The sequence below is a fragment of the Lampris incognitus genome, chromosome 9 (assembly GCF_029633865.1).
Source record: "Lampris incognitus isolate fLamInc1 chromosome 9, fLamInc1.hap2, whole genome shotgun sequence".
Classification (NCBI taxonomy): domain Eukaryota; kingdom Metazoa; phylum Chordata; class Actinopteri; order Lampriformes; family Lampridae; genus Lampris; species Lampris incognitus.
Genome location: NC_079219.1, coordinates 60,217,660 through 60,232,806, shown reverse-complemented (window position 1 = coordinate 60,232,806; position 15,147 = coordinate 60,217,660). Strand labels below are relative to the sequence as shown.

General features: G+C 44.9%; 1 protein-coding gene across 1 annotated transcript; it reads left to right on the top strand.

Moving 5' to 3' along the window:
• Positions 1–6,195: 6,195 nt before the first annotated feature.
• arl4aa (ADP-ribosylation factor-like 4aa) lies at positions 6,196–10,248 on the top strand. Its single transcript, XM_056285642.1, has 2 exons — positions 6,196–6,736; positions 7,534–10,248. The coding sequence occupies exon 2, from the start codon at positions 7,640–7,642 to the stop codon at positions 8,243–8,245; it is 606 nt and encodes a 201-aa protein (XP_056141617.1). The 5' UTR covers positions 6,196–6,736; positions 7,534–7,639; the 3' UTR covers positions 8,246–10,248.
• The last annotated feature ends 4,899 nt before the right edge of the window (positions 10,249–15,147 follow it).

Genomic DNA, 15,147 nt, shown 5'->3' with positions numbered 1-15,147 from the left:
TCACACGTCAGGTTGAAACAGGTCATCTAGCGTCTTTCCTAATGTTGGGGTCCCTCTAGGAACAGTCATCACACGTCAGGTTGAAACGGGTCATCTAGCGTCTTTCCTAATGTTGGGGTCCCTCTAGGAACAGTCATCACACGTCAGGTTGAAACAGGTCATCTAGCGTCTTTCCTAATGTTGGGGTCCCTCTAGGAACAGTCATCACACGTCAGGTTGAAACGGGTCATCTAGCGTCTTTCCTAATGTTGGGGTCCCTCTAGGAACAGTCATCACACGTCAGGTTGAAACAGGTCATCTAGCGTCTTTCCTAATGTTGGGGTCCCTCTAGGAACAGTCATCACACGTCAGGTTGAAACGGGTCATCTAGCGTCTTTCCTAATGTTGGGGTCCCTCTAGGAACAGTCATCACACGTCAGGTTGAAACAGGTCATCTAGCGTCTTTTCTAATGTTGGGGTCCCTCTAGGAACAGTCATCACACATCAGGTTGAAACGGGTCATCTAGCGTCTTTTCTAATGTTGGGGTCCCTCTAGGAACAGTCATCACACGTCAGGTTGAAACGGGTCATCTAGCATCTTTCCTCTGCTGTTAAACACTGTTACGGGTCATTTTGACCCAGAAGACAATAGAAGGGTTCATTTGTAAATTACTTTTTCAAAAGCAAGGGTGCAAATTGTGTCACATGAAACACACACACAGCAGGAAGTCCAGCAGATGAGGCAGTGGATCGGGGCAGATACGTACGTGACATGATGAGGAGAGGGCAATGCTATGTGGGATGCTGCTGACGGGGCAGCAGATGGTTTGGATGCCAGGCTGAAGCCCCGTGGCCTGCAGACAGCTGCTCAACATGTGAAGACATAGCAGGAATACTTCTGCACATACGAACCGCGGCTCGTCTCAGACAGTTGTGCATAACTGGGGAGGCTGAAGGCTAAATATAAAACCAACATGTGAAGCGGCTGCTAAACCACCACTTGCTCATAAATAGCATCTCAATACCGCCAGTCTGCGTGACTCAAGGCTGCCATTTGCTTTTTCAGTTTGGCCTGGAACACCTCTTCCTCATGGCTGTAACACCTCTTCCTCAGGACTGTAACACCTCTTCCTGAGGACTGTAACACCTCTTCCTCATGGCTGTAACACCTCTTCCTGAGGACTGTAGCACCTCTTCCTCATGGCTGTAACACCTCTTCCTGAGGACTGTAACACCTCTTCCTCATGGCTGTAACACCTCTTCCTCAGGACTGTAACACCTCTTCCTCAGGACTGTAACACCTCTTCCTCAGGACTGTAACACATCTTCCTCAGGACTGTAACACCTCTTCCTCATGACTGTAACACCTCTTCCTGAGGACTGTAAAACCTCTTCCTCATGACTGTAACACCTCTTCCTCAGGACTGTAACACCTCTTCCTCATGACTGTAAAACCTCTTGCTTAGGACTGTAACACCTCTTCCTCATGACTGTAACACCTCTTCCTCAGGACTGTAAAACCTCTTGCTCAGGACTGTAACACCTCTTCCTCATGACTGTAACACCTCTTCCTCATGACTGTAAAACCTCTTCCTCATGACTGTAACACCTCTTCCTCATGACTGTAAAACCTCTTGCTCAGGGCTGTAAGACCTCTTCCTCAGGACTGTAAGACCTCTTCCTCAGGACTGTAAAACCTCTTCCTCAGGACTGTAACACCTCTTCCTCAGGACTGTAAAACCTCTTCCTCAGGACTGTAACACCTCTTCCTCATGACTGTAAAACCTCTTCCTCATGACTGTAACACCTCTTCCTCAGGACTGTAACACCTCTTCCTCAGGACTGTAAAACCTCTTCCTCAGGACTGTAAAACCTCTTCCTCAGGACTGTAAAACCTCTTCCTCATGACTGTAACACCTCTTCCTCATGACTGTAACACCTCTTCCTCATGACTGTAACACCTCTTCCTCAGGACTGTAAAACATCTTGCTTAGGACTGTAACACCTCTTCCTCATGACTGTAACACCTCTTCCTCATGACTGTAAAACCTCTTCCTCAGGACTGTAACACCTCTTCCTCAGGACTGTAAAACCTCTTGCTCATGACTGTAACACCTCTTCCTCATGACTGTAACACCTCTTCCTCATGACTGTAAAACCTCTTCCTCATGACTGTAACACCTCTTCCTCATGACTGTAAAACCTCTTGCTCAGGGCTGTAAGACCTCTTCCTCAGGACTGTAACACCTCTTCCTCAGGACTGTAAAACCTCTTCCTCAGGACTGTAAAACCTCTTCCTCATGACTGTAACACCTCTTCCTCATGACTGTAACACCTCTTCCTCATGACTGTAACACCTCTTCCTCAGGACTGTAAAACCTCTTGCTGAGGACTGTAACACCTCTTCCTCATGACTGTAAAACCTCTTCCTCATGACTGTAACACCTCTTCCTCATGACTGTAAAACCTCTTGCTCAGGGCTGTAAGACCTCTTCCTCAGGACTGTAAGACCTCTTCCTCATGACTGTAAAACCTCTTCCTCAGGACTGTAACACCTCTTCCTCATGACTGTAACACCTCTTCCTCAGGACTGTAACACCTCTTCCTCATGACTGTAACACCTCTTCCTCATGGCTGTAACACCTCTTCCTCATGGCTGTAACACCTCTTCCTCAGGACTGTAAAACCTCTTCCTCAGGACTGTAACACCTCTTCCTCATGACTGTAACACCTCTTCCTCATGACTGTAACACCTCTTCCTCATGGCTGTCATACCTGCTGGAACCTGATACACCAGTGCTGCCACGAAGAAGAAATGTATGGAAAAAAGGGTTATTCCACCCTGGCTGAAGAGGATCCATATGGGTCAATGTAAAATGTTGTCAGTTTAAATGTAATCCTAAATATTTTCAGATTAAATCAAATTAAAAAGTAGAACAAGATAAATGACATGAATTCATGATATACAACAAGACAGTTATGCAGTACACTTTGCTCTCGTTTATTTGTGTGTGTGTGTGTGTGTGTGTGTATATATATATATATATATATTTCTTGTTCTCTTTTTTTTACACTGATGTACCTCATTTATTATTATTGTTATTATTCTTAACAGTAATGCATTTTTGTTATTATTTACATATTTCCTTGGCGTAAGATAACCCAGATAGCAGAACTGCTGTGGCCCGGACCCGTCCCACAGCGACACTTCATCCGGCCCACATACCGCCTGGAATGATGGCACTGGGTCCGCTCCTGTTTGCCAGATCTGGGCCAGAACCAAGCCATAGCAATGCCGCAAGTGCCACATATTTGCCAAAGGTGGCCATATTTGTTTTGTGATATTTGGGCCATATTCACCATTCACCACACGGGCCACTTCAGGGTCACATCCAGACCACATGTTGCCCAGAGCACCACATCTTTGCCACAAAAGGCCCACATGTGATTTGGGCCATATTTGGGCCATATTTGGGCCATATTTGCTGTTGTACATGTGGGCCACTTCAGGCTCCTCACATCTGTTTTGTCAGGACCAGAAGAAGACCATCAGTGCTGCATCACTGCCTGAAGTGGCCCACACCCGGGTGCTGTCTGGGGAGGAGCTCAAAGACTAAGTGGTGTGTGTGTGTGTGTGGGGGGGGGGGTAGAGGAAGGGGGGTTGGACGGATTCAGTAATGGAACAATTTATGTTAATGCGTTGTTTTATGTTTTCCTAAAATGTTTTTTTCCTAAAATGCCAATATAATATGCTTATATAAAATGAACAAAATCATTTAAATAATCAAAACAAACATTTTTAAAATGTTTGATTTGATACATTTGCAGGAGCGAGATGGTTATTACTGCAGTATTACTGCAGTAATGTAAGGTGCAGCTGGTCTTGATGACAGACTGGAACAGTGAAGCACTCCGCGTGGTGTGGAGGGACTCTGGTGCGTGCGCACGGCGACATTATTTATTTTATGGAGAATTTGGACGAAATAAAATGTCAGACCTTGTTAAGCTGGTAATTATTTTGGGTAAATATCATATTCATACTTGTAAACGGAGTAACAGTACTCCCTCCTTCACCGTTTTCTTGCACAGCTTTACGTCTACTTTAAATCGCCGAAAATATGGAAAAATGAACAGAAATTATGGAAAAATTAGCAGAAAATACGAAAAATTAGCAGAAAATATGGAAAAATTAGCAGAAAATATGAAAAATTAGCAGAAAATATGGGAAAATTAGCAGAAAATATTGAAAATGAACGAACAGAAAATATGGAAAAATTTGCAGAAAATATGGAAAAATTAGCAGAAAATATTGAAAGATTAGCAGGAAATATGAAAAATGAGTGAAAATATGGAAATTTAACAGAAAATATGGAAAAACGAGCAGATAATATGGAAAATGAACAGAAAATATGGAAAAATTAGCAGAAAATATGGAAAAATTAGCAGAAAATATGGAAAAATTAGCAGAAAATATGGAAAAATGACCAGGAAATATGAAAAATGAGTGAAAATATGGAAACTTAACAGAAAATATGGAAAAATTATCAGAAAATATGGGAAATGAACAGAAAATATGGAAAGATTATTAGAAAATATGTAAAAAAATGAGCAGGAAATATGAAAAATTAACAGAGAATATGGAAAATTAACAGAAAATATGGAAAAATTAGCAGAAAATCTGAAAAATGAGCAGAAAATATGAAAAATGAGTGAAAATATGGAAATTTAACAGAAAATATGGAAAAACGAGCAGATAATATGGAAAATGAACAGAAAATATGGAAAAATTAGCAGAAAATATGGAAAAATTAGCAGAAAATATGGGAAAATTAGCAGAAAATATGGAAAAATGACCAGGAAATATGAAAAATGAGTGAAAATATGGAAACTTAACAGAAAATATGGAAAAATTATCAGAAAATATGGAAAATGAACAGAAAATATGGAAAGATTATTAGAAAATATGTAAAAAATGAGCAGGAAATATGAAAATTTAACAGAGAATATGGAAAATTAACAGAAAATATGGAAAAATTAGCAGAAAATCTGAAAAATGAGCAGAAAATATGGAAAATGAGCAGAAAATATGAAAAATGAGTGAAAATATGGAAATTTAACAGAAAATATGGAAAAACGAGCAGATAATATGGAAAATGAACAGAAAATATGGAAAAATTAGCAGAAAATATGGAAAAATTAGCAGAAAATATGGAAAAATGACCAGGAAATATGAAAAATGAGTGAAAATATGGAAACTTAACAGAAAATATGGAAAAATTATCAGAAAATATGGAAAATGAACAGAAAATATGGAAAGATTATTAGAAAATATGTAAAAAATGAGCAGGAAATATGAAAAATTAACAGAGAATATGGAAAATTAACAGAAAATATGGAAAAATTAGCAGAAAATCTGAAAAATGAGCAGAAAATATGGAAAATGAGCAGAAAATATGAAAAATGAGTGAAAATATGGAAATTTAACAGAAAATATGGAAAAACGAGCAGATAATATGGAAAATGAACAGAAAATATGGAAAAATTAGCAGAATATATGGAAAAATTAGCAGAAAATATGGAAAAATGACCAGGAAATATGAAAAATGAGTGAAAATATGGAAAAATTATCAGAAAATATGGAAAATGAACAGAAAATATGGAAACATTATTAGAAAATATGGAAAAAATGAGCAGGAAATATGAAAAATTAACAGAGAATATGGAAAATTAACAGAAAATATGGAAAAATTAGCAGAAAATCTGAAAAATGAGCAGAAAATATGGAAAATGAGCAGACAGCTGGCTCACTGTGCACATGTCCATGTCAGGCCTGCTCTCTGTGCTGCGGTCAAATGACCCTGCTTGTTTTCTTTTTTGTGCTTTTGGATTAGTTTGTAAGATAATATTTCGTGTTTTATTTGTCATTAGTCTGATACTGCGCCGTCATCCCCGCCACTGTTGATTTATTTCCATCCTTCGTGTTGTATTTATTCCCAAACTTGTTGTGTACATTTTTCTTGTATAAAAAAAAGAAAAGACTGGCGCGCTGCCTCCATTTTGACCAATCAGTTTGAAGGTAAACACGGCCAGCCCTGGGGCGGCGCTGTTTCCGCTCAGCAGACTCTCCCCCTCTCTCCCTCCCCCCCTCTCTTTCCCCCCCCCCCCCTCGCTCTCTCGCTCTCGGTCTCTCTCCCTCTCGGTTTCTCTCTCAGACGGGGTGAGGGAGGGAAGGGGATCGTCCGTGTTGAATCAGCGGTGAGTTCAGTGTGACTTCCTGTCAGACCAGATCATTGAGACCAGATCGTTGAGACCAGATCATTAATCCTGGTCTGGTCTCGTGTTCTGCGGGCTGCTGCAGGTGAAGCCGCGTCACAGCGCGAGTCTCCGGCTTCAAGTGGATGCGGCTCCCAACTCAAAACCGGCAAATCGGACCGGACCGGGATTCTAGTTTGTGCTCCGTGTTTCGTCCTAATAATCGATCACACGGTTCCGGAAAAGGAAATGACCGACTCGAGCAACAGGTGATCGACACGCACGAGCAGTCATACCGTGTCAACCTCGTGCAACCAGTCGCACGCGCCCGCGGAGTCGAGAGAAGCGCGTCGGCGTGACGTGCACCCGGAGCCCGGCCGACCGCGAAGTCTGCAGGAGGTCTGCAGGAGGTCTGGAGACCCGGAGGGGCCGACCCGTCGTCGTTAGAGACAACGCAGTCAGCCTGAACCCGAGACTGGACTCGAGTGAATTGTGGCGCAGACCGGTAGGTTACCGACTGAACTGGCAGGTCTGGCGTGTCCGTGCTGGCAGGTCTGGTGTGTCCGTGCTGGCAGGTCCGGCGTGTCCACGCTGGCAGGTCTGGTGTGTCCGTGCTGGCAGGTCTGGCGTGTCCGGTGTGTCCGTGCTGGCAGGTCTGGCGTGTCCTGCAGGTCTGCCGTGTCCTGCAGGTCTGCCGTGTCCATGCTGGCAGGTCTGGTGTGTCCGTGCACCTGCCACCGACTGTACATGGAATAAAAGAGTCGCGGGCAGGAAAGGACACAGACGCGGGTCGGTGCTGCCGTGGAGCTGATGCTGACTGTGTAGTGTCGTGCATCCTGGCCCGGCTGGCTGGTGTGCTGGTACTGGCAGTGAGTCCGGTTGTGACGTTGCGTTGCATGTAGACTATGGCTGCAGAAGCTGAAGCGCTGCTGTCCCAGTACTGCTAAAATAGATCAGCTTAATCATGTGGGATTTTACACAGTATAATATTTACCATATCTGCCTGCAATGCAAAATACCACGTGTCATGTGTCATGTCCTGTACGATATCAAACCAAAACTCCCTGACATATTTCAGACCTCATGTCGTGACAAATCTTAGGACGAAGGTTTTCATTCATTTAGACAACAGAATTGTGTTTCGCTATATGATAACAACCCAAAATGCAAAGCTGACACGAGACCATGCCCGGACAGCCAGGTGGGCTGGTGATAAGGGATGGTGTTGACTGACTGACTGACTGACTGACTGCATGCAGGCTCCATGTCCGCACCATGGTAACCTTCCCTTTCCTCTTTCAGGTCATCGCTGAGGTTACTTTGGAAAATAAGCGAAAGTGAAGACGATAGCTGGGCAACTGGATCCCTCCGTTCAAAGCCACCCACCCATCCTTCCTCATCAGAGAAGATGGGGAATGGATTATCAGAACAACCCAGCTTCCTCTCCAACATCCCGTTTCTCCAGGCTTTTCACATCGCCATCCTTGGGCTTGACTCAGCAGGGAAGACCACCGTCCTCTACAGGCTGCAGTTCAACGAGTTCGTCAACACCGTGCCCACCAAAGGCTTCAACGCCGAAAAGGTCAAAGTGTCGCTGGGCAGCCGGAGCAGGACGGTGACCTTTCACTTCTGGGATGTTGGCGGTCAGGAGAAGCTGCGGCCTCTGTGGAAGTCGTACACGCGCTGCACGGACGGCATTGTTTTTGTGGTGGACTCGGTGGATGTCGAGCGAATGGAGGAGGCCAAGACGGAGCTTCATAAGATTGTGAAGACCTCCGAGAACCAGGGAGTGCCCCTGCTGGTGGTTGCCAACAAGCAGGATTTGAGGCACGCGCTGGGGCCCGCTGAGCTCGAGAGGTCCTTGGCGCTGAAAGAACTGGGCCCCGGCACGCCGTGGCACCTGCAGCCCACCTGCGCCATCATAGGAGACGGGCTGAAGGAAGGCCTGGAGAAACTCCATGACATGATCCTGAAAAGGAGGAAGGCTCTCCGGCAGCAGAAGAAGAAGAGATAACTGGTGCACTAAAGATGTATTACTAGTTTGTTTTATTTTTATCTTTTTGTGTTCACATATGAAGGAGATATGGAGCATATTGTGTAGGAACATGACGTTCTGCTGCGGGCTCAGGTTTCTAGAGCTTTAGCACTCCGAGGCTGAGCTTTAGGATTCCCCCTCGGTCTCGGGTGGCTGTTGAGGTTGCTGATCAGGAAGTGACAGAAAGGATTAAAGTATGAAGAAGAAAGCTCTGGAAATGTTTGGCTGTGAAGAGTTTATGGTTTTAAAAGCGCTGAGGTTTTGGGGTCTGGAGAGGTGATGCAGAGTTGTTGCTTCTGGTGGTGGGGTTGGAATGAATGAATGACCGACGAACAACTTTTCCAAAATCTACCAAAAAGGATGTGTGACGAAGAAGAATGCGACGAGGTTTGGGAGTTAAGCTGGGGGGCGGGTGAGGCTGTAGGCGTGAGGGAAGTGTGCATCTGGAGAAAGGCTGAGTGGAGAACCGCATAGCCCTCTTGTTCTTTTAACAAACGAACTTTAAGCTGTAGAGATCCGGGCGACTATCAGGATGTGTCAGTGTTTTCTGTTTTGATCACTTCCGCTGTATGAATCTGTGCTCATTTTTACACTGTACTTTCTCTACGAAACAAAGCATTGTCCTACATTTCCATGAACTGGCATTTGTGTCATGACCTGTTCCCAGTGTCTGCTCGTCAAAATGCACTTTAGACTGGGTTCCTGTGGCGTTTTCACATGCCGCCTTCCACTTGGTCGTTAGGTTTGGGCTACACAAAGCAAATGCTACTGCAGATGGCCTGTCCTGCACACACCGTCTTTAAACAGGTCATGCATCGTCCTCTCCTGAACCGGAAGAGGGCGCTGAGTAGAGTGCAGCGCCCCGCCAGGGGTATCTCCCCTTCTGCGGTGCTCCGACCGAGACGAAAAACCAGCTGAGGGCTTGGAGGTCCGCTGCAGTGAAAACCGGCATCCGGAGCTTTGGACTCACCGCGTCCATGAGCGGTCCTCGATCCTGCGGTCCTAACTGCACACACATGAACGGGCTGACGGGCCCAGCAGTGCGCGAGATGAGCTGCCAACAGACACGGCCGTTATAAGACTTCTGCGCATGCGCCGTAGTCGACTGAACGGGGAATATGGGGGGGGGGTGTTAAGATGCAGCGCTCACGCTAGAGAAAAGTCCGCCTAATAAGAACGTTGTGCCTGTCAGCCTGTGGATGTGCAGCCTCCTAGGCGGACCCTCGCATGAATGCGACCAACTCTAATATGAACTTGCACCCCCCCCCCCAAAAAAAAGGTTTGCTATGCGACCATTTTGGAATGACCCTAACCCTGTCTTTATTTTCATAACATCATAAAGCTGAGTAAACCATTTACATCGCGCATGCGTGACTCACATCTACAGTTGACTCAGATCAGGCAACGACAAAAACATGCAGCACTTCCCGTTTTGACGGTGACCCAGAGCAGACCGTTCCAGTATAGCGTTCGCATTTGTTGGATTATCAGAAATGTTTTAATAACTTTTGATGACGTCACCGCCTGATCCGGCTCAGCCTGAGGTGACTTCGATTGGGCAGGACAGAAGCAGCGTTGGCCGCGTGAGCTGGAGCGTGATGGCGGGAGGGAGCGACGGGAGTCCGAACCGCAACCACAAGAGAGGGGGGGCTCCTCGTCATACAGCCATAGCTGTGCACTACAGTTGTTACCCCGACAGGTCCAGTAGTTTGCGGGATTAGCCGTGAACACACGCATGGGACCAAAGCCATCGCCCCTCCCAGGCTGCCCACTGGGCGGGGCGATGCTGCACCCCATTTACAGCAGCGCTGAGCACCTCGTGGCGGGCGGTTAGGGTTATAAGGCTTCGCAGTGGGGAGGGTGCTTGTACCTTTTCATTCATTTGGGAAGCATCTTGTTGGTCTGGATACAAATGTCAGATAAATCCTTGAAATGTAAAATTTACTTCTGAATTTAAAATTAAAGTTAACTTTACATTTAAATGGCTTCTAGTTTGAACTCCATCAGGTGAAACCTGGGTCGGATAAATCAGCATCAAACAGAATTATCTCCTGCAACGACTGCCATCAAGATTCCCTTGAGCAAGGCACAATGTCAAACCGTCTGTGATGGGAGGCTGTTTGTGTATCACAGCTGCCCTGAGTGAATGAATGAAGGACACTAATGGACGGAATGTGGGTGTGCTCAGTGTTTCATGGGTAAATTCAAGCAAAAAACAGTACACTGCATGGGTTTGCAGGGTGCTTGCATTGTTAAGTACTAAATTAACTGCATTTTAAAGATGCTTCATTTAAAGACAAACCAGTTTCTTTGGCTAATAAACTGCAGGATAAACCTGATGCAACGAAACAAACATGGACATGTCCATCTTTGTCTGGTTCAGATTCACTTCGGTAAACCTGTCGAAGCTCTTGAGAGGGTTGGTTAGGGTTAGCTAACATGGTTAGGCTATTCTGTGCTGTCTCTCAAATGAAGGCTGTGCTGCACTATCAGTTTGGACTACGGTGAAACAGACAGAATAGATAATACTGTGTCTGCTCTTTGCATACGAAATGCAGAAATCTGTCTTGGGCTTGCATGTGCAAAAACTACTATTGATGAGGGTTCATTAAAACCCACCATGTCATATCCAGACAGGACTCATGAGCACACATTCACATAAAAACACAATAGAAGCTCCATTAACGAAGCACCAGGTAGTCGATGGTGAGGACTGAATCAGGGTTAAGTAAATAGAGTTAAGGTGCTGTGTGCTGAGGCAGCTGTCTGTCCTTACTGATTAAGATATTGTATGGCAACAGGGACAAACACGTTGCTATAGGTGTTTGTCTTTGCACAGGGCACTTTGTACCTTTGCCCTGAGGGCAGAAGTTGGAGGAGCGATTAAAGGGATGGCTATGGTCGTCTAAGATTTTGCCACGTAGGCGTTAGACTGCTTTGCCATGGTGACAGGACAGATGAGTTTGTTTGCAGCCTGTAAGTGTCCAGCCCGGTTTAACTGTTTTGGAAAGCTTTGTGTTGCTTTTCACACCGAGGTGCTCAAACCAGGACACAATGTTAAAATGAGTGTACTTTCGATTAGGGATTGCTGTACTCTGTTTAACCCTTCTGTTGTCTTACAGGTAATGACCCATAATGACCCATAACAATGTTTAGCAGCAGAGAAAAGACTCTAAATGACCTGTTTTCGACCTGACATGTGATGACTGTTCCTAGAGGGACCCCAACATTAGAACAAGGGAAACACTGTTTTGCTCATATTTCCATGAAAGCTGTACACCACGAGGGTACTAAGATTGTTTTAGGGTCATGTGTGACCCTAAGACATGGTGGGTCATGTGTGACCCTAAGACGTGTGTGGGTCATGTGACCCTATAAAAACGAGGGCGTCCACTGATGAAATGCAGTCTTTCTGCACAGTGAAGAGGAAAACCCAGACAGTCACACAGTCTGTGATGAATGACAGCTTGTTTCTCCCTACAAAATAGATTTGGGGTTTAAAATTAGATTAAGTTGCTTTAATTTAGAGGTTTAATGAAGGCGGGTCATAAATGACCCTTAAGATGAGGGCAGTATACAGAATGTGTTGACAACATAAGGGTCAAAGTGCGTTGGCTTAACCTCAAAATTCCTTAGTTTACGCAACAGGGAGAGTCTTTGCTCTGCTTTTTTGTAAATGCATTCTACATGATCCGTGAAGTTAAAAGAGTAGTTTAACACAGTCCAAAGGTCTTTGGAGGAGCTCACTTGCTCTACCTCCTGGCCCTTAACAGTACTTGGTTTAAATAGGGTTTGACAGGTTCTTGTTACCATCTAGGAACATTTCTTTTGTTTACATTCAACAAAAGATGAGTGTCATCAAACCATTTGTTGAATTGTGTAACATAGTTACTGTGTACACATTTAATGACTGTGCATTGGTGAGCTGCACCACTAAAGCCATGTCATCTGCATATTAGCTAATATGAGACTTTCTATGTTGCATATAATTTCATGTGTGTACACTGAAAATAAGATTGGTGCTAGAATGCCACCCTGGGGGACTCCAGAGTTTAAAAGAGAGTGTCAGACTTGAAATCATTTACGTTAAAGCTCTGAAGTCAGCTACATGAGAATTATTTTAGCCAGCAAATGACAGATGAGTCTATATGCAAGTTACAAAGATGTGATAGCAGGATATCTGTATTAACAGTATTACATGCAGAGGAGAAGCCTATAAATAAAATCCGTGCGCAGGCTTTTGGCTTATCCAGGTGTTCAGTCACTGCTTGTATTAGTATCAGGCTGACGTCCTCCACCCTCCTCTTGGCCCTTTATGCACACTGCAATGGGTCTAGTTGTTCACAGAGGGACAGTGTTAGATGATTGCATATGACTCACTCTATGCACTCACTGAGGATGGGTGTCAGGGCAGTGGGTCAGAAATCTTGCATTTCTTGGGCTCCAGCTTTCTTAGGAATGGGGATAATCATTGATGTTTTCCAAATTGTTGGAACAAAGCTTGTGTCAATGAGCAGCTGGAAAAGTTTAGTAAGGACATTCCCTAACTGTTCAGCATAGACTTTAAGGATCCTCCCTCCTAGTCCATCCAGTCCTTTAGCTTTGTGTGGGTTTATCTTCCTAAGCACAGCTAGCACCTCTGTTCTTGTTGTTTGGAATACTTGTTTTTATTTGCAATAGTTGAAGATTCTGTGAAAGGATCACTACCTTCCTTATTCAAAGGGGGTAAGTGGACCAACAGTTATTTGCTAAATGTCCAGTGCACTCATATTTGACACAAAAGCCAGGTATATGTTGGCAAACTGAAAACTCCAAAGTACGCCTCTTACAGGAGAAAAACAAATGCAAACCTATAGAGTTAAGGAACTGACCAGTTCATAGCAGCTCTGGCGGGATCTGTAAGGGCCAAGAAATGTTGTCTGGACCATGTGAAGGACAGACTCAGAGAAACGAGAAAGATTGTTAAGATGAAGGGGAGTTTTGAGTATTTTTGGACGGAGGTCAGTGAGTCTGTTATGTCTGTTGATGCCAGCTGCTAGCTGGCTCCTCTGAAACAATTACAGACTCTAATACCAACAGTTGGCAAAGCAGCTGGCAAACAAAAATAGTTTTGTTTGACACAAGTTTAAGTTGTCTTTGGAGCTCAGTGACTATCCTTATACGATTATGTAAATTTCCACAATAATAAATAATTTTTCCTGGTTATATGTGCTTATTGCAAAGCTTCCATCCATTATCTTGCTTATCCAGGTCAAAGAAGTGGGGGGTGCTGGAGCCTATCCCAGCATGCATTGGGTGAAAGGCAGGATCAACAGAGCGCCAGTCTATTGCAGACATAAAACAACTCATACCTAAGGGCAAATTAATGTCTGCCATTCACCTAACCTGCATGTCTTTGGACTGTGGCAGGAAACCCATCCAGACATGCAAATTCCCCACAGAAAAGACCAGGCCCGAGACTTGAACCCATGAGCTTTCTACTGTGAGGTGACAGCGCTAACATCGCCGACACACTCCAACATGTTTTCTGACTCCAGGGAATGAATGAAGGCCAGTAAAATAAACTGAACCTTGCCCGGTTGTTTTTTTAGATTGTCATTAGTTTGACCTTTTGGCCTGTCCAAACCTGTTTGTCAAGTAAGGAAACACAGACAGCAGCGGGACACAAACTTTTCCTGATTCCATTTCCTGTTCGCCATAAGTCAGGTCAGGTGTGTGTGTACATGTGTGAGCACTCGTCCGTTCAAATCAAGTCACAAGACCGGTCCTACACTCCCCCTACTTTATGTTGCTCCAGCCTCCATGTTGCAGTTCAGCAGCAGTGTTCTGACCTGCTGCTGTCAGCTGGGCTTCACCGCCGGCTCTGCCAAACCACGAACTCGTTTCCTTTCCCATGCTTCGGGTTTGCTGACTCAGCAGCGTGAACCACCCTATTAAAAAAAGAAGATAATAATAACCCTCACTGCAATGTCATTGTTCATACATTCATTTCAGGGAAGTAAGGCACTTTACCTTCACCTATCCCAGGGGTCGAACTGGGATTTGTAATGGGGGGGGGGGGCTCTGTGGTTCAGGGTTTCGACAGGTGCATGTGTATGCATAGATGGCAAAATCTGATTGATATCACATGACAAACTGTAAATGAGACATAACAGGGTGAGACAACCCTCTGCTCTGACCAGTAAAAGGCTAATCCAATTCATTCTAGACACTCTTGGCAGTGTGCGAAACTACAACATGTACAGTAACCAAATTAAGCCAAACAAAATGGCCCTGGCACTACTGCCATAGCTAGCTAGCTAGCTGAAATATGTTACTATGCTGTCAGAGGATATGATGAGTTTGCCTTGATTTAAAAGTAAAAAACGTGATGATACTGAAAGACCAAGGTCACGGGGTTGTGTTTAAGTTTACGCCGTTTGCTAAAATATCAGTGTTGACAGAGGAGACGCCGTTCAGTGGGGCGATCAGACCAGTCCCACCCGTTATTAATTCATGATGACGCCACCAGATACACCGACCGGACATCACTTCCGGGGTGGGGCCTCTGCCGGGTCCCGCCGCAGGAGTGGGGCGCGGCAGCCGGTGGATACGCCGCTGACCGCAGAGGTCATGAGGCGAGTCGCGTGACGACATTTTAAACGAGAAAACGCACTGAACTGCATCAGATGACGTGGGTTTCTGCGTGAGACTGGTTCATGACTGGGAGGTGGTCCCTGTTATCTCCATGATGAAGACTCCTAGCAGAGTGCTGGTTGGTCAGAGGAAGGCCTAGCCCTGGGAAGTTGAGTTTGGTGATTATATTCAGTTCTCTTGAGGCAACATAATCATCCTCACCGCTCATCTGTCCTTTGTCTGAGGTGTAATAGCAAATGTGCACG

Bases quoted from the DNA above. Each gene is read 5' to 3' on its own strand.
- arl4aa (XM_056285642.1), top strand. From the start codon at position 7,640: ATGGGGAATGGATTATCAGAACAACCCAGCTTCCTCTCCAACATCCCG.